At 40.7% G+C, this 19,431-nt stretch overlaps 1 protein-coding gene across 1 annotated transcript in view; it reads right to left on the reverse strand.

Moving 5' to 3' along the window:
• Positions 1 to 11,704: 11,704 nt before the first annotated feature.
• mei4 (meiosis-specific, MEI4 homolog (S. cerevisiae)) overlaps positions 11,705 to 19,431 on the reverse strand; it is a 53,077-nt gene continuing 45,350 nt past the window's right edge. The window contains exon 5 of the mRNA XM_041959366.1: positions 11,705 to 11,950. Coding sequence (XP_041815300.1) covers positions 11,705 to 11,950 — 246 coding nt within the window. The remainder of the gene's footprint in view (positions 11,951 to 19,431) is intronic.

Raw genomic sequence — 19,431 nt, forward strand, 5'->3', positions numbered from 1 at the left:
GATAATCAATAAAGCAAAAATGCATTCTTTCATTCATTCATTCATTCAACATTCTCTGTTTCCATTCTCCAGTGTGAGGATTTGCTGCTTTTCTCTGTTTTATATCATTGTAAAGTGAATATTTTTGGATTTGGGACAGAACAAGCCTTTTGAAGATGCCACCGTGAGCTCTGGGAAAACTGAAATGTGCATTATTTACAAGTGTGTGACATCTTGTATAATAAGCAATTAATCAAAAAGACATAATCACATTAATCTGTAATGAAAACAACAATTTGTCGCAGCTTTGGCTCATTTACGCCATTTTCATCCTCAACAGCATCTTAAGCAGCGACAGGAAGCCATTAAAACCATGTGACCGCAGTAATCTGAATGCTAACAACGTGGCGACTGACAGAGCGACCAAAGCCACATCCTTCACGAGGCAGGTATGAGCTGGAGTCATATTGATGTTAATCTTCTCTTGCTGCTTGCTGAGCAGAAAACTTTGACAAGCTCACATATTAACATTGTTTACAAAGAAAAGCAGACAAGTGCCTTGTGTCGCAGCTGAGCCATTTTGCAATGAAGCTACAAGTAATTTAAACATGCGAGACGGACTCAGTCGAGCAGGGATTTCCTAATTCATTAATGATCCAAAGAGAGTGATTAACTGAGCTTCACATTTATTGTTTCACACTTCAGAAAACTGTGGTGTTGGAGGATCTTGATGGTTGTTTTTATAATATTTTTTTCATATTTTATTGTCAATTTTCCATCTATGCTTCCGGACTGGCAATTCTTGCTTTTTATCTTTCTTTATACCATGCTATTTAGTCGTTATAAAACCGGAGTGACAGCTGTGTATGTATTCTCAGCATGTGTTTGATTTGATGTGAGAAACAGAAATGACACTGAAATTGACCTAACAAACAAACAATAAAAGTCGTTAAGACTCTACAACACCTCTGCAGTGGCTCAATACCACAACAAGGGACTGGCCTCATGACTGGGTCAATGACTTGACTACTTTAAATGACATTTGACAGAAATAAAAGCCGCTCGCGCATCTTTTAAGGCTTTCTGACAGGTTGACATTTTGATCGTTCAAAATGTCACAAAGACTCTTTGAAAACACATTTAAATTCTGCTCTCCTACATTCTCCATTTATGAGCCGTGTGCGGTCAGATGACTGAGGCAAGATGACTATATTTAGCGGGATTTAGACATTCAAACACAAGAATAGCTCATTAACAGGCGTCAGCCCTCTGCAAAATGTTGTGATGACAGTCCTGAGCAGATAATTAGTAATTTGTTATGCTGCATTGGAAATAGAGAGGAAGGAAAAAAGCCTGTGCCCATGCACTAGTAGGGCAGTATAATCTGCTTACTGTAGGTTATGTCTGTTACTGCACTAATAACCAAAACGGTATTTAAGTTCTGCCACTGCCGCCAATCTCCTTGGAGCCACCAACCAAAACACACGCTCAGCTGAGTCAAAGAAAGACAAAGGCTGCACACAAAGCTTTAAAAGATGAGTGTGATGATATTCAAAATTTGTCTTATTGTCAGCAAATTTGATAGAAAGACCAAAACCAACAATGAATGTATCAACTAACAAGTATTGTGTACGTATCACAGCCTGATATTTCTTCTTCGTCTGTGCCGCAGAGCTCCATTGGCATCCAAAAACTACTAAAAACACATCAATGAGCCTCACTGACATGTTCCTTCATTACCATGAACACACAAACACACAAACACTGTAGTTTATTTGAATCAATCCCACACACCCCATCCTGCTGCCTTAAGCACTCACTAGAGCACCAAATGTGAATTCATCCACCGCTGAAAATAGACCCCAACAAAAGCGCTATTTTATCCTGTTTGCTTGATAAAACTACAGCGAGGAGCCGTTTTAGGAAATTACAGACTCTTTAAAAAAAACTGAAAGTATATATTTGTGTTTTAAAGATGTATGTGTCTCCAGAAGGACAGAGAGATTCAAACACTGTCGAATGAAGCCGCTAGATATTTCTAGTGTTGATCGACCTGTCAAGCACTTCTTTTTATTAGTTTGAAGCATACTAACAACGCATCTGTCCTCAAAGTCATCCAACATTTGATGTGAGAATGTGAATAAATGTCTTAAATTACTGCAACAATACTACTTTATAAACTGGCACAGGAGCTAAAAGTCCTTTGGCCATCATTTGGAGCAATGAATCAGTTCATTTTGCACATTTATATTTTAGGCATTGAGCCATCTCTCTTACTGAGAATTACAAAGCAACAAGGGCTCAATATTTTGACAGATATTGATTGATACACTGCTTGTTGTGATGGTCAAGGTCTTCATTATCATGAAAACTGGAGTTTTCCCGACAAATCACTGAATTTCCGGTTTTACACCGTGCTGCCCTGTTTGGCTGCCCTTCCCATCAGGTGAAAAGTGATCAATAAAGTCTGACAAAAGATACAAAGAGGGTGAACTCACAGTGATTGTATGGAGGCATGCATGCTCAGCTGCATTCCAGACAATCAGAAACAATCTGAGGACACCAGCTTCTATCACAGCCAGCTTAGTATTTGTTGAATATTTTAGAGGGCTGCATGGAGAGGGGGGATGTAATGAAAATTTTACTCTCAAGTGAATTAAGAGGGGTCTGACAGAAGTTAGATCAAACCAACCAGTAACACAAGAAAATGAGAGTCCTCACCGTTCACTTTGCTCCCACGGCTTATTAAGGAATTCCCACGGGGGTTGACATGCAAAGAGATTAAAACTGAACCTAAGCATTACGTGTCACGCTTGGATAAATTGGGAAAAATATCAACTCTTAGTCATTCTGGGCTCAGGTAATTTATTGATAGATCTGAAGCTGCTGAAAGTCATTTTGCAGCAAAGGAACGTAGAAAACAGAGCTCCCTAAGTGCATCTGAAAGCTAATTTAGTCTTTTTTCAGCTGTGCATAAATTAATAATGTGCAGGCATCACATTAAAAGATGCATCTCTAGTTTCTGTGTTAAAAATGAACAATTAAAAAAAATAATATACACCATAGATTACACAGCTTAGAAAACAACCCTTCAACAATAACAATATAAGAAGTAATATTTGCAATTAATATTCTGACTTTACTTGTCATGCCAAGAACTTCAAGGATGTTGCTTCCAAGCAAAATGGAAGAAAGTAATTGTCAAGACACACCAGCAGAGTCATTCATATGTAGCAACAGTTTTAACAGACCCAGGATTGACCCCTGGGGAACACCACAAGCCATCCTGGTCTAATTTGGGTGTGGACAGGCGCAAGATTACTCCCCTTCACCAAACGCCTCTTTTACCCATCAGGTAAAGCCGGGCAGACTATGCACGCATTACACCACATCCAACCAAGGGGGAGCACACCAGGCCAACCAATCAACAACAAGAGATCACTGAAGACTGCGATCAGCTGATTGATTCCATGGAATCAGTTTGACATGCCTGCATTACACCACATGTTCACACTGAATTATCTGGTAGCCCCCATCTTATTTTAGAATTGTGCTGAATATCACGTAAAAATGTCAAAAACGCCAAACATTCTCTAGTCCCAGTGTCACAAACGTGTGTTCCTGTCCTGCCACTCACTCTCCTGGCTCCCTGTTCAACCTGCACACCTGTCATCCATCAGCTCACCCCTCTCCTCTGTTTTTCAACCCCGACTCTTCTCCCGCTCGTCACTAGATCATTGTCTCAGCTACAGTGGTCCTCACGTGCTTCCGGCCTCTCTATCTTTCTGTGATTTGTTGTTTGTGGTGATCGCTTTTGCCTCAGGATCATCTCTTATCCCATGCCTGACTGCCTGCTGACCCCCAGCCAGTCCACGCCACTCACGCTCATCTGTTTGTCCAGCCTGGCCTGGCCCTTCCATCCGCCATGGCCCCTCGGTCTTCTGTTTCCACTAGCCAACTTCCCCTCGCCTCTCCCCCCATTTTCCGGCACTAAATCTTCCTTTACTCACCATACCCCTGTGTCTGTGTCCTGTGCCTGGGACCACCCTAGCAGCACTGTAGCAAAAGATGCCATCCTCAATTCTGTAAAACGTCAGACTTTTTTGTCTCTAGCCAACTGAAAAAAAATAATAGACACACAAAAAATCCATTGTATATATAGTGTATCTACAGCTGTCATAGCCCTAGACATACCGTTTGAGTCCCCCACTTATTCCAAAATGACCTGAAAGAAGCAAAAAAGTGAAGCTCAGGTCTGTTCATCAGGGTCTGAATTAGGTTCAGGTGCACAGCGGAGTCAGTGATGGAAATTTCACTGGCAGGTCTCACTCGAAAACGTCAGGACTGGTGATGAGAGACCCGAACCTCAGCTGCTGTGGTGGGACGGGCATCCAAAGCGTTCCTTCCCTGCTGGTCGTGTTATTGACAGTGTGCATCCATTACTGCTTGTGTTCTTGAGAAATGAATGTCATTAATGAGCACCTGGTGCTGATGGTCACAATCAGCCTCTGAAAGGCCTGAACCAAAGAGGCAGCCAGTGAGAAGCCCGGATGTTTAAATGCTGCCTGTCAAATTAGACTGAGTTAAACATAAAATCATCCATTTACTGGACCGATCAACCAGAAGGACTGGATTCGCACATGGAAATCTTGAGTCAGTGGCACAAAGCTTTCAAGCTTTCCCTTTTTACTCTTTTCACAATAAGATTTCTCAAGAAAAAACAAGCTGTTTTTATTGTTTGCAATGTTTAACCTGTTGATAAAATTCAGCTTTTCTTCAGTTAAGTTTAAAATTCAGAATTTGTGTTGATGTTCAGTCCACCTGAGCCGTTGATGCGTGGCGGTGGCAGAAATAAAGGGGAATTCGAAATGTGTGCAGTTCCAGTGATTTTCAGCCGGACACCACCCTGATGTTGCTCAGCAGAGTGTGTATTTAAAAACGCTCTGATTATGTTTATTGAGATTGATGGATGTTGTCTCTTTCTCCTCTGTGTATTCCCACTAATACGCCGAGAGGTAATGTGTCAACTGAACATGGCTGAAGTGAAAATAATGCTGTCATCTCCAAGTGATGCAAAAACCTTTGAAATGAAGATGAATGAGCAGAGGTCTCTTCAATTTAAAGCTTGCTAAACCAGATTACATTCATCAGCCTGACTGCATGCTCACAGAGCAAGCGGATGAGACGGGGCGCTGACTGGCTGTTTGTACTCAAACTGCATGACAGCAGGTTATTTGGGGGATGCTGAAGAGCTAACAGAAGGAAGTAACTGGAAGAACATCAACAGTTCTGTAGTGAGTTGCTTTTAATTTCAAGAACTATATGTCCTCCTGGGGAAGGGAGACAGATTTATTAGAAGCTTTCCAGCTCAAAGCAATTATTTTTAACACTACAGTAATAAACGTTAAAACAGCATTTGAACAACAGATGCCTCTATGCTCTGGGTTTATGGCGAGCCCTTAATTGCATTTTATTTTATTTTTTGTTCAGGACTTCGAATGCTGAACTTGTCAAATTTGAGAAATAATCCTGCAGGTCTTTGCTGCATCCTTTTCCAATGTTCTTTTGTTTTTTTTAATCAATCTCTCATCAGTCCCTGAACTTTATGGAAGAGCAGTGCAAAAGTCCTGAAGCACCACAAGTACCTTCCTAATCTAAAGCACAGATAACCATGTCTGTGCCAAATGATGTCAAAGACTGGGCTGTGATTGCATTAAGAGATTCTGCTTATAGAATCATAATTACTAAAATCACATCTTAATTGGGTTCACCTCCACCTCAACATCTGCATACATAACTACAACACAAAGATCTGAATTCACCTTTTTTGTTGGCTGCGAAGGTAGAAACACTTCCTAATTATTGTTCACAACCTGCAGCTACAACCTGAGCGGAACAAGATGTGAAATGATTACATGTATGTGACAACATTAAAGGGATGCATTAAGGAAATGCAGTGTGTAGCCCTGTTCGCACAAGGACCACATGTGATTTACAAATGACTGCCACGTCTGGGATGTGTGCACCGCATTCACTCAGGGAGCACCGTCTGTATTTTACCCAAACTTAGCAACATCATCACATAGATATGATGTCAAAGCTCTGCGTAACATTCACTCAACAACAAGAGCTATGAGCTTCTGAAATTTGCACCTAAATGCTGTCAAAACGTCACTTATAATTGCCAACAGCCTCCATAATTCTCAACAGGGAAAGAAGCAGAAAAAGGTGCAGGGAAGACAAAAAGAAGATCACAAATCACAGAGATGCCGATTCACACGCGACTAATATTATCACATGACCTCTGTGTCAGGCGAAATACTAGGAGATAATTAGCGGTGGAATTTGCTCTTTGCAAACTTTACAATCTACTGGAGGTCTCCAAGAAAACACAAGTTCTGCGAGAATAGGGCTTTTGTCACAGAGTTAGCAGTGTTAGCTAGCAATGCTAATTTTAAAATAAACAAAAAAACAAAAACAAAAAACGTAATTGGAAATATTTGGTCAGCAGATCAGTTTCAAGTTCAAGCTTTTAGATGAAAATGACAAGCTCCTAACCGGGTTTCCTGCAAACCAGCACACCTCCAACACACCACGGCTGAAAACAACCACTTTTAACCTTGCCATTCTCTGCAGAGAAAAGACACAGCCACCATACCAGCAGGGCTTGAGTGGTTGCAGCTGCTCGACGTGACTCCCCTCACCACGACTGAAAACTGCCATACAAACATTCATACTGAGTCACTCCACCGGAGCAGTTTTGTTCAGATGGCAAGCAACACGCCTCGTTTCCGTGTTCTCCAGGATCGGCTCATTTTACCGTTGGATTTTACAGAAAGAGAACAAGATACAACATCTGTCAGTAGTGACTGTATATGTATCAGCCGTAAGCGTTTAACTCGAACGTGAGTTTGCTTTGTGCATTTGCAGGTGAGGAGAAAGTGTCAGGTGTGGAGTGAATCCAGATGAAACCATACTTTTGAAATCCATAATACATGACTGCAAGAAAGAAAGATAAAGCCTTATGTTTCCAACAAAAATGCATTTTTTACTAAATTTATCTGTTTTTTGTCAAACCGGTGAGCCTTTTTTTAGATAGTTTCCAACAAGTTCATCTGCAATCGTCTCATTTCAATGAGCCTTTCAAAAAGCAGTTATGAATATCTTTTTGAGGGTCGAACCTGGTGTGCTAATTGCTCTCTGGTAATAAAATCATTAGCTACAGTTTCAGTTGATTTTCAAACAGCTTTCAAATAAGGCCAGTGATCTAGAACATCAGACACTAAGCATCTGGAAGAGCATCAAAGTTCAATTAGTTTGTATATCAATCAAGGTCAAAAAGCCTCTAAAAGTCATCGTTATCAGCCAACAGCTCAAAAAAAAACACCCCGTCCTTATGGATAAAAAGGAAACTCTTCACATCCCCTGTTCAACTCTCTTCAAACCTCTTTTGAATTCAAAATACACAGAAATGGAGGTTTAATCCTCCTCTCTTGCTCAAAGGATTGTGATAAATGTTTCTTTAAATCAATGCTTCCACAAGCTCAGAATACAAATCTCTTCCCATCTTTTTCCAGTGAAAATATCACGTCAACCTCAATGTAGCCCATCCTGCTGTCTTACTTTTAGACTTTTTTGTAAAATCTAGAATACAAACGATCTGCCAAGCAGCATTTACTCCAGCAAAAGCTCTACTTTTCTAGCTTGTTTGACTGCTAAGCTTCTTTTTTGTACATAAAAACACACAGAGGGTGAAGAGCATGCTGACTTTGATAATAATCTTTTTCTATTCCTATTCGAAAAACCTGTATTACATCAAAATCAAACTTTAAAATGGACTACCTTGACCCTTTCATGACTTCCAGGAGTGGCCATCAAAAATTCTTTGATCTATAACAACAGTGACTGAACATATGGAAAATGAATTTTAATATCAATCAAGGTCGCGCAGATTTAAGGAGTCAGAGAGCTCATAAATCTTCCACTCCTAATGGGAGAGTGTGGATATGCCTTAGTGAAGCATTATTTACACAATCTGCACACGGCTTCTGCAGGCTTTGCACAATAAGCCACTTTACAGCCTCACTGATTTATGTCCTCTTACCTTATTTCATGCTTTTCATTATGGCTACAGTATTTCATGGTTGAGCAGTCCAGTGCACTGCCCGACACCCATTTGATCTCTTCTCAAACTATTTACTACAAAACACATTTACACGTAGCACATGAATTGTTTTTCGGTTAAAAAGGAAATACTTTAAATAATAAGGCTTGTCAACAAATCCTGTGAAAAGACCAAAACCAACAACACGTTCAGCCAACTGTCTGTGGGTCTCAGCCCACGAACGGCTCCTACTGATCATGTCAATCTTAAAATCAGCTCTCAGTCTAGTGCTTTATATTAAAAAAAGGCCACGACTAGTAGCATCAGTAAAGCAGGAAGCTCAACCTGAACAGTTGCGGGAAGGCATTGAGAAGCCTTGGTCCAGCAATGCCTGATGGGTAACAGCTGTTGTACCATGCTCCACGTTCCTCGGCCACGTCGTCTGCAAATATCTTATTTTTTTATTGCATTAAACTGAATTCCAGGAGTGGAGGATGTGCAGGAGTCAGCGAAAACCGAATGAGTGTTTATTTGAAGACGATTACCACATCACAGAAGGTGATTATTATCCAAGGTTACATCTCAGCTAGGTCCATTAGTGACTCACCTGCTCACATGATGCCATTACCCTGACACTTTCTCACACAATAGCACATAGAAGTGTAACTTCTGCATCGTCCGCCTATAATACACTATTCAAAGTATACATCGACTGCAGTATGAACTTAATATTAGAATTTATGTAACGTGATATAATAAAACAAGTGTTCTGAAGTGGCTCCTACACCTCGTCCTGCAGTGCTGACCAACAGCCATGTATTTGGATAACTTTTTGCTAACATCTGGATGTTTAAGTGGCCTTGGTCTCCCCATCATACAGAACTTTTAGTGACAGTTCAGTTGCACTACAAATGTATTATATGTGCTTGCGTAGCTCAAGTGCTCCAGACTGATGGTTCTAAACAGCAGCCTGCACTTATTAGAGGCATTCACATGGACGTCCTGCCCCCTCCTCCTGTGGACACTTTGTCACGTAGAGTAATGTACACTCTGCATTTCTTGATCCAGCTCGGGGAGATATTAGGAGTGTTTGGTTTGATACGATGGATCTCCCTGCGATTGCGAGCACGAATGAATTGAGATCATGATCTTAATACTATTAATTGTGCTGTCCTCGGTGGCACAGAGGAGAAAGCTGCTGTATATCAGGCTTTGTATACACAGACTACACTCCTGAGTGGAAAATACTGATTGCTGCTTTTTGGGTCTTAAGAAAACAGAATATCTGCAGAGCGACAGATTCCTTTCAGCAGTAAAACCTTCTCCTGTTATTCACATATTAGCAGACAGGGTTTTAGAAACCTCCAGTTTTTTTCATTATCAAAGTGTTAATCTCCACTGATGAAACCGCTTATACGAACGTGTTGGGACTCTCTGGGGTTCTCCGCTGATGACACAGCCATGTCGGCGCCTGTCAATCCTCCACATGATGAGACAGATTCACTTCACCACAGAGGCACATTGACCAACAGTGCACGTATGAGCAGTCCATTTTAATTTTTTTTAAAGCGTGGCCTATCCCTGCTTTGCTCTCAACAGGATATGAAAGATGAGGAGATCACAGACAGAGACGGGAAGAAACCCAAAGAAGACACAATAGGAGTGATGTCTATCGCTGCAGCCGGGGCCCCTGAGCCTTTGGTAATTCGTGACGTACCAGGAAACTTATTTAGCTGCGCTCAGGGCTAGGCCATTATTGCAGACAGCAAATAAGCAGCAGGGAGGAGAACATCGCTGGAGATGGAGGGGTTTCACGAAGAGAGGGCGAGGCACAGACCAGCGTATGATGAAAGGCTAACCAGGTCAGGGCAACAGGAATCAGATGTAGAATCCATTAGCATTAGCACAAGCCAGGGCGTAGTTCCACTGGGGATGAAACAGTGTCGTCTGACGCCAAAATCCAGAGAGAAGGAGGAGGTGATAAAAAGGTTGATAAGCTCATCTGATTCAACTTTAATTACTACCGTGCGTTCACAGCCATACGCTCGATGAGCTGCAGTGAGTAACCATTTTTTCCCTTTATGCTACATCCATGCTACCTCTACAGCCTCTGATTGGTGGAGAGAGTCCAGAGGAGGACTGCAGCTTTTCAAAGCAACACTTTTCCCCCGCAGTTAAGAAGCTGGAAATGATCCAGATCCTTTTTGTCACACTTCTGTAGTATTTTAAGACCTGCGCTGAACCCCTGCAGGAAATACAAAACAGTATCTCCCATTTACTCAACACCAATGCCTCTAATATCCATAGTGAAGAATAATGTGAAAAACTTTAGTTATTACTGACATGAATAAAACAAACCTTTGTAAGCACTCCTCACTGATCCATTACACAAAGCAAACTATTGGTACTTAACAAGAATTATTAGTAATTTTGGGGCTTTCAGTGAGTTTCAGCACCATTCCTCACTTATCAGCAGCACTGCAGAAACACGCTGGATTTTTTACAATAAAACTAAACATTTTAAATGTTAAAACAACCAAACTTTTATTACTCTATAACAGATTCATTTAATGTCAGAATGAATAAGTAAACAACTATTAGAAAATGGATCTGGATTTACTGTTTTCCAATCAGTTGTACAGTTATGTATTTCAAACTACTTAATAGGATGAAAAAATAGGACAAAACAGGCCTAAAGTACAAACATTCCCCACATTTTTTACTGACAGTGTTTTCTTAAATTGCAGCTACTGAAAACATAAATTTAACTAAGACTGTAACAAGATTAAAAACTTCATTAAAGTTTATATTTTCTTATATTTGGAGTACCTGGATTGCCTCCTGGTTATGTTTTCTTCTGTACTGATATTTACCTCCTATCTCTACATCAACAATCATTTTTTGAGAGTAAAAAAGGGGAAAAGTCTTGATTTTGACAGAATCCCTTCAAATTCTCAGTTTCAGTATGTGTGACTTTTCCCAGCCTGAGTTCTCTAGACATGACGCAAAACATATGTGGATAATTTATATGACGAGTGTGTGCCAACACTGGCCAGCAGTCACTGTCCACAAGGTTTAAACGCTCAGTATCTGAACTACTGCTGTACAGAACAATCCCTGACTTTTAATTATTTAAGGCCAAAGCTGGCAATTTTCTTTCTTTTTTTTATTAAAAGCTTATAAATACATAGTTTAATTTAAAAAAAGACTCAGCTGGTCAAATGTTCGGTGCTCTAGTGAGCATTTGTGGCAGCAGGAGGGTGAGTGTGTGGGACTGTGTTCATGGTGATGAAGAACCAGTGGGGCTCACTCGTGTGTTTTTAATAGTTTTGGACAACAATGAAGCTCTATGGCTCAGAGGGAGAAGATGTATCAGGCTGTGATGCACACAGTACTTGATATTTGACACATTCAGTGTTGATTTTGGTCTTTTCGAGGGACATGACAATAAGAAAAACACAGTATAACACCAGACTTATTTATTAACTAGGAAGACTATGGGCCTTTGTCATTGTGATGCAGCATGTGTATTCCTTTTTAGCGGGCTGCCTCATGGTCACATGAGGCCGCTGACAGTAAATCTGTGAACGTGGCCTGCCTGTTTCTTGCACTTAGGGGATCTTATCTGTCCGAGGAAGTGAGGAGACCTCCTATCCTCCACATGCAGATGGAAAACAAGGGAAACTCATCTGACAATAGAAAGACGCGCTGTTCCAAGTGCCTCAGGAGGCCCATCTGCTCAGACCCCACCTCCACCCTGCACGGTACCTCTGACCTCTGCAGAAGCTCCTCCAGGATCCAGAACAGGTGGCACGAGTTTTGATACTGGTCCACGGGAAACCTCTCGAGCCCTGAACTCTCCTGTGCCTGGAGAGTAAAATCAACATTAGGGCTGCATAATCCATATCGACACTTCACTGCTGAACAACGGACGACTTACATTGAGAGTGTCAAGTAAAGGACTTTTATGTAAAAGGCAACCTGTACATTTTCATTTTACTTTTGATTTTAGCAGGAGAAACAACAGAGCAATGAAAAACCACTGCCACTTCAAACTGTCATCACGTTTCCTGCTGGCTCACTGTGAGGACAAAAAGTAAAATATGAACGATACAAACAGATGAGAAACATTAACAAGTTTAATAAAAATATTCTACATATATATGGACTGAGATATACCTAATTACAAGAAGAAACTGTCAATAAAAGCGCAATGTTACGTAAAAATGAACATATTATCAATCTATACAGACACAAGTTACACAGAAATTCAGGGTGCAATAAAAGCAAAAAAAATAAAATAAAATAAAAGCAATAAAAGTTGATTATTGAAACATTAATGAAAACTATTTTTACTCAGAAGAAGGAAATATCTGGACGAAAGCTTGAATTTTACATACATTTTAATGTATGTACAGAAATACACTTTAATTATTGCCTCTGCAAACCTGCAAAAGTCTTTCACAACTATTAAAACAAGTCATTGTTGATATGAAATGAAGCAGGATTCATCCAGCTCAGACGTCATATGACTGAAAGTGATTTGGACACGGTTCTGAATCTGACTGTACAACATCCAACAGGCTTGTACCAACGACCTTGGCCCTCCAAATTACCAAAGTCCCAGAGAGGGAGGAAAACTACCCACGCCGCAAAATCAGATTGCAGTTGCTCAAGGCGAGATGGAAAAAAGCCAATTATTGAGTGGCTTCTTCTAAGACATCAGTATGTTTGGCTGCACTGCAAACAGATACACCGGCCGCTGGGTGATGGGCACTATCCTGACCTTTATGCAGCAGTGAAGAGGCTTCCCAACCATTGCAGGGTGTCCATCCACACACTGACTACCTAAATGTCCTCTGGCAGATATGGGCAAGGTTTCCCCTGACTCTGCCTCTTCCACAGAGGACACAGAAAAATCAGGCCAGAAGTTGGCCACCAAAAACTGATAGACCTCCTTCTTGATAAATGTGAAGGTTTGTCAAAAGTGCCTTCAGGCCAGCAGTATGTCCTCTTGCATGGGCTTCCCGAGCCCCTCACACACCTGAATTTTAGCTTCCACCGGATGCTGAAGACCTTCTGGCCTCGAACTGATTGAACAAATTTACACTGACAGTGAGAGCAGAAATGTTTGGGGTGATTATGGCCCTCTGTCACCCTCTCCAAAAGATGAAGGTAGTGAAGGTGGAAGTTATTCAGTCTCGAAGCACTCCCCTGAAATTGGTTATGATCCAGGCTTTGGGGGAAAAAAAACATGAATGCTGGATGTCAAAGTCAAACCCAGCAGAAATTACTTGCTAGGTTATGAATTGAATCATCAAAAGTCATGATTTCTTGCATAGTAATCAGAGGAAATGGCAGGGAAACATGATGTAAAACTGAAAATTCTGCCTGGAAACACAGTGCCAAGCTAGCAAAAGATTCGCTCATCATCTGGCCCGTGTCGGCAGACCACTGATCGCTCAGTTTTTAGTGGTCCTTGTTGGTCCTTTGGTGGCAGATCATTCAATGCGATCAAAACATACAGATTTATGAAAGTAAAACTTTCTGTTTTTGCAGTCTTGCAGTCAATTTGCATCTGGACTGGAATTACAACCTTTATTTTAATGCCATTTGATGACTATACTTTCTTCACATAAGCAGTTCTACAGGATGTCCTGGGAAGATGTCTTGGCAAAAGCACTTCAATGTGAAATCCTTTACATTCATTGTCTACTTTGGCACACAACCCAGTCCCCTGGGGTAACCAAAGTCAATCTTGACAGCTTCCTTCATCTTTGGTGTTGGCTTGCTGCCATTCCAACCTCCTGGCCACATCTTCAAGGAGCAGCCTCCGCAATGGCAGCTGTGAACTCTCAAATGCTGGGTATGTCAGAGCTTCTCACCACGTCCTGGGGTCAACCAACACCTATTACTTCTCTTCTTGTGGGAAACACTACAGCCAAGATGGAGACATCAAAGAAGTGATTTAAACTATATGACTGCCTAGCATTTATGATCGATGCAATCCAAGGGAGAGACGGCGGCAAAAGAAACCAGCAGAAAAGGTGTATCATCACTCAAACAAAGCAACGCTGGAGTAATCCTTCAGGGCTGATGGACTGATAAATGATGTTGCGACATGCTGCGAATACATGCACATGCTATTTAACAGCAGATGACAGCACAAAAATAAGAAGCACAAGGTGTGACTGCTTTCAGAGCACACAGTAAGCCAAGCTGAAGGCATACAATACACAAAACACTGCAAACCAAATGTTAATTATTCAAATGAACAGAGGCTGCTGGATTCCTTCCAGGCTAAACCCCGGTGTGTCTTCGTAAAAGTGTGTGCGCGCCTGGTTTTTGTGCATGTGAAAGTTTCAGCGTGTGCACCTTTGTGTGTGTGAGATGTCACAGAGGAAAACAACCGCCAGATGGCTGTCAGGTATTCCTCCAGGGTTGCGATTTCACAGAGCTGACAGAATGTGACAACAACACCCCTTAACCCCCCCCCCCCCCAAACCCACACACACACACAGCCACAGACACGCACGCACACACCACTTAGACCCCATCAGGATTGGGTCACTTTGCACTTTGCTCTAGAGAGCTGGAACACCATTTTCTTGATACCTCACAATTCAATTGTCCAATTTTGCCTTCTAGTAAACTGTTTCTCCAGACACGCCAACAGATTACCGGAGACAGAATTTTCTTGCTGACAAAACAGCCATTCATGACTAAAAAGTGTAACAGTGCATGCAACATCCCAAACATCAGCTGTCCACAATCACTAAAGCTCAAACAAATATTTCTAATATCAACAATGGACCAAATGAATGTAAAGTGGCTAATGGAAGTGATTAACTAGAGCTTGTTGCAGCTTGTCTTGTCAGCTCACATAGGAATTAAAAACATAGATTAAACTTTATTCATGCTAACTTTATCTTTTACAGTGTGTGTACAGTGTCTACAGTCAATGGCAAGGATGAGAAATGAAATCCATATTTGCTTCTATCCATATTTGAATATCACTTTGATTCAAAGGCCCAGTCTGTAATTTGCTAACCATATAAATATAAGTAATACTAACATACAATACATATCACTGAAAAGCGAGTTACTGTTTATCTTCTTTGTAGGTTTCTCAACTGGTTATGATTCAAAGCACGGGTCTATTTCACTGCAGTGTTTTATGCAGTCTTATGCTGTTGTCTTTTGTTAGCTCATTTATTAAAATGTGTTAGATTTGTGTTTGAGCTGAACTGAGCTACGGCACTGTGCTGTATATATGTACACAGATCTGCCATTAAGAGACGGTGCCAGGTAGCTCGACACAGAGGCCTCAGATACTCACACTGTCTGCTACAGCAAGTGTCAACAAGATGGAAAGGCCATATTTCATCTGAGTGAGCACGGGGAGGGTAGACTGCAGTGTGACGTGCAAATCATCGTTAAAAAGATGATTATCTGGGCTCTATCCAGGCGCAGATTCTGGATGATTTCTAACCACCCTGTGAGTGTCGCTGGATGACCAAGACATGAGATGAAAGGAAGATGCAAATGTGGGAAGTGAAGCTTTTCGTGAAGGATTTACTGCACTGAGAACGTCCTGATTTATTTCAAACATGGTTTCAGTTTAACTGACGACACAGTGCATATCCCATTTAGAGGCTTTACCATTAATTATTATGCAGATTTTCTAGTTTTAAATCAGAAACTCTCTACACATACTCTCTACATACTTCCAGGTCTAAACAGCAATGAGATTCGAGCCAGTATAAATCATTTCCAAAGGGCTGCTACTCGTGACATGATTCAATTACTCATCTATCAGTTGTTGTTTCTTTAATTCAATATTTAGTCTATAACAAATCACACTTTGCCACACCCCAAGAAGCTGACTTCAAATGTCTTGTTCTGTCCAATTAGACACTCAGTTTGATATAAACCAGAGAAAATCAGCAGCTGGTCATTTAATGTTGTTGTTAAACAGTTATTGAAGATCTAATCTGATTATTGTTTGACATCAACACCGCCGACAAGTACTGGATTTTGAGGCCAATATATTCTTTTTTCTTTTTTTTCTTTTTTTTTTAAATACTAGAGCTGGAACAATTACTCGCCATCAATCTTAATTAATTGTTGAGGTATTTTGTTCGCTTATGCTGAACATTTTCAGGTGTGATTTTCTGCTTTTCTCCATTTTATATTATTCTAAATTAATTATCTTTGGGTTTTGGTCTGTTGGTCAGATAAAACAGGAAAATTAAAGAAGTGACCGAGGAGTGTGGAAACATTTCCGGGGCATTTTTCACTAGTTTTTGGCATTTCAGAGAACATTTTTTTAAATTGTTAGTTGCCACCCTACTAATGCATAAAAAAAAAACACGTTTGATACATTCCCTTTATCGTGTTTATTAAAAAGGTTGTGATCAAAATATTGTTGTTACATATCAGCTGATATACTGGCTAGGTTATAGTGCAGAGTGACATTTACATGATATTTACATGATGTGTGTTTTTAGACTGGTGTACAACCAATTCTGCATCCTGTCATTTTGGAAAACATGAGAAACGACACTGCAAAGCCTCGACAATAAACACCTCAATCAAGCGCTTGCTCATTCAAGGACACACATCATTTACAACCGCTGAGCTGGACAAACACTGTAATTTAAGGCGAAACAGGAGGGCATCTTAACAAATATGAGGAGGCACAGAGCACTTTAGCAGGGTTCATAACTGCAAGCAGACATTGTGCTTCAAAAAACAGCATGAACACAGCAGAAAAGGCCGTCCGACAAAAGCTTTTCAACACCTTTTACTACAGTCTCAAACATGGCGAGCTCCTTTTATCCTAAAATTGTTTGTTGCTTCTCCGCATCAATCTGCTCTGGTTCGACTCACTCTGAACGGACAAACAACACAACTAATCAGGCATTATGTTTTTTAATTATGCTTATTTCTTTTCATGCAGAGTAATATCAGGTGCAATGATGCAGAATCCTGCACAAACTACCAGCAGCCACAGTTTACACTCAAGCGAGTGTGATCATTATTTACTTTTATATGTGATCTGTTCTGAAAATCATGGCTTCTCTAACCAGTGTGGTCCTATCAGTTTGATCTGACAACATATAACAGCACTCAGGAGGACAAGGTGCTGAATGCAGGTTAGGTTGGTGAGAAAAAGCCGAAGATATTCTTACTTTCACCTCCAACCTGTCAAGCACTCACATGGACAAAGAATTTATGAAGCCATGGAGCGAGATTCAATGGAGCGAAAATCGATAACTGGAATGAAAATCTAGAGCTGTGATGGAGCATCTGTGAGGAACACACACAAACTACAACTACTCGTCCACTGGGGGGGCTGACAGAAACGGCCACTTCAGATAAAAATCTCCACAATGAGTGGAGCTGCTGGCCGACATCACCGAGCTCAGACATCAGTGAAGACAGCTGTACATACTGCAGTGCAGTCAAATAGAGCCAAAACGTAATATCATTCTATTTTTTCATTTAACTTAGAGCATTTGATGAAGTCCAACGCCTCATTTAAAATTAGGGACCAATAAGTTAACCTGTCTTCTACATTCACACGGACCTGTTTGCTTGTTTGAAATAATAAAAGATTTTATTAAAAGACTTGGATCAATCCAGCATTGATTAGAAATACTGGACAGTAACGTTTTGCACAATGTGCCGATCTGACGAAACATCTTATCAAACAGCAAAGTGGAAAGGCATCCGTTGTCTTCCACACAGGACAAATCAAATAAAAAGTTTTTGTAGTTTCTTTATCAGATTTGATCAGTCAGATCCGTTCTGACTACTTAAAGTTTGCCTTAAAAAGTGAGCATGAGAGAGTCCGCGTCGCAGGCCTGTCTGAATGTCCAACGAAAACAATTTGAAATCAATGGCTGGAAAATAGGGTTCAGACGAGCTCTTGACAAGTCATATACTATCTACTGTATTTATTCCTCTCTGTTCTGTTTCATTTCCATGTCACTGGAAATCAATGTTCGTGGCATGAAGGAAAAAAGAAACACAATGCAGACTGACAGCTTCATCAAGCAGGAGCAGAGCAAAAATCACCGCATCTCAGATTGCTTCTTGAAAAAAGAGATGTTAGAGGTGCCACATTTTATTGAATTGCCTCTCTATCAGTGGGTGGTTGGGTTCCCCACAGTGGGATCGCTATAAAATCCCCTGAGGAATATCCCTCTTTTACAACCCACCAGATATCGAATGAGCGAATATTTCTATCTAACTAAATCTAAATAAATCATCATGAGGCAATGCTATACAACCGCCCATGTTTCTGCTGGAAAAATAACCAACAAATATGAAATGATAAAAAATTATGGTGAGAAGACAAAGCAGAAACAACACACAAACAGCAAACGTTCATTCAGCACAATAATATAACTAACAACAGTAATTTGTTTGGAGAAAAGTTTCCCTTTTTTGACCTTTAGAGGCTTAAGTGTAAGTTTTGTGGTCATGTCATGTGACCCCTATAAAACACAACAATCACATCACACAGACAGATATGGCAAGTGTCATAAAATCTCTATTTTTCTGGAAAGCTGACATGTGATAAAGCTAGTACAGTGTTTGTCCAGACTCATATATGTAGAGAAGACTTGGCTTTAATAAAAAGGTATTAAATGTATTTTTTGGTGAAATGGAAGTTCTCACTATACTGACATGTGTGAAACATGCTGTCTTCACTTAGAGACCATTTGTCCAGAGGACTGATAGAGAGCTTCATCACACGGTGCAACGACAATCACCTGAAGCTCAGTATCAGCAGAGCCAATCAGCCTGTGGTGGACTACAATGCTTCAAATATGGCCGCTGCTGCAAAGAAGCTACAAACTGTACCACTTCACACACATCTTCAACCCATCAGCACAGAAGATCTTTACAATCAGCGCAGCTTCAAGGTGGACGCCGAGATTGATGTCACCAATTCAGCATCTGACCAAATGTGAAATATGGTCACAATCTGCCGTCTGCTCCTGAGTTGTGGTGTTGAATAACGGCCAGAAAAGTGTTTCTGCAGAACATCGTGATGTCACAGTGAAGATGAAGTTTTACCTTTTGGCCGTAAAATGTCATCACTTCATCATTTGTCACAACTAGCATGTGAATTCTTCACTTTTATGAGGTCCCAGTGAACTTTGACCACCAAAATCTAATCAGTACATCCTTGAGTCCAGTCTTGCAGAGCCAGACCGACCCCCACACTTCATTTTAGTAAAAAACACTCGCATAACAGTTTAAATTGTTATATCCCTGCAACAGAAAAGCTAACAGCTGACCTGGTTGGGGTTATTATTCAGGATGTTACTTTG

Source organism: Chelmon rostratus, chromosome 18 (genome assembly GCF_017976325.1).
Source record: "Chelmon rostratus isolate fCheRos1 chromosome 18, fCheRos1.pri, whole genome shotgun sequence".
Lineage (NCBI taxonomy): Eukaryota > Metazoa > Chordata > Actinopteri > Chaetodontiformes > Chaetodontidae > Chelmon > Chelmon rostratus.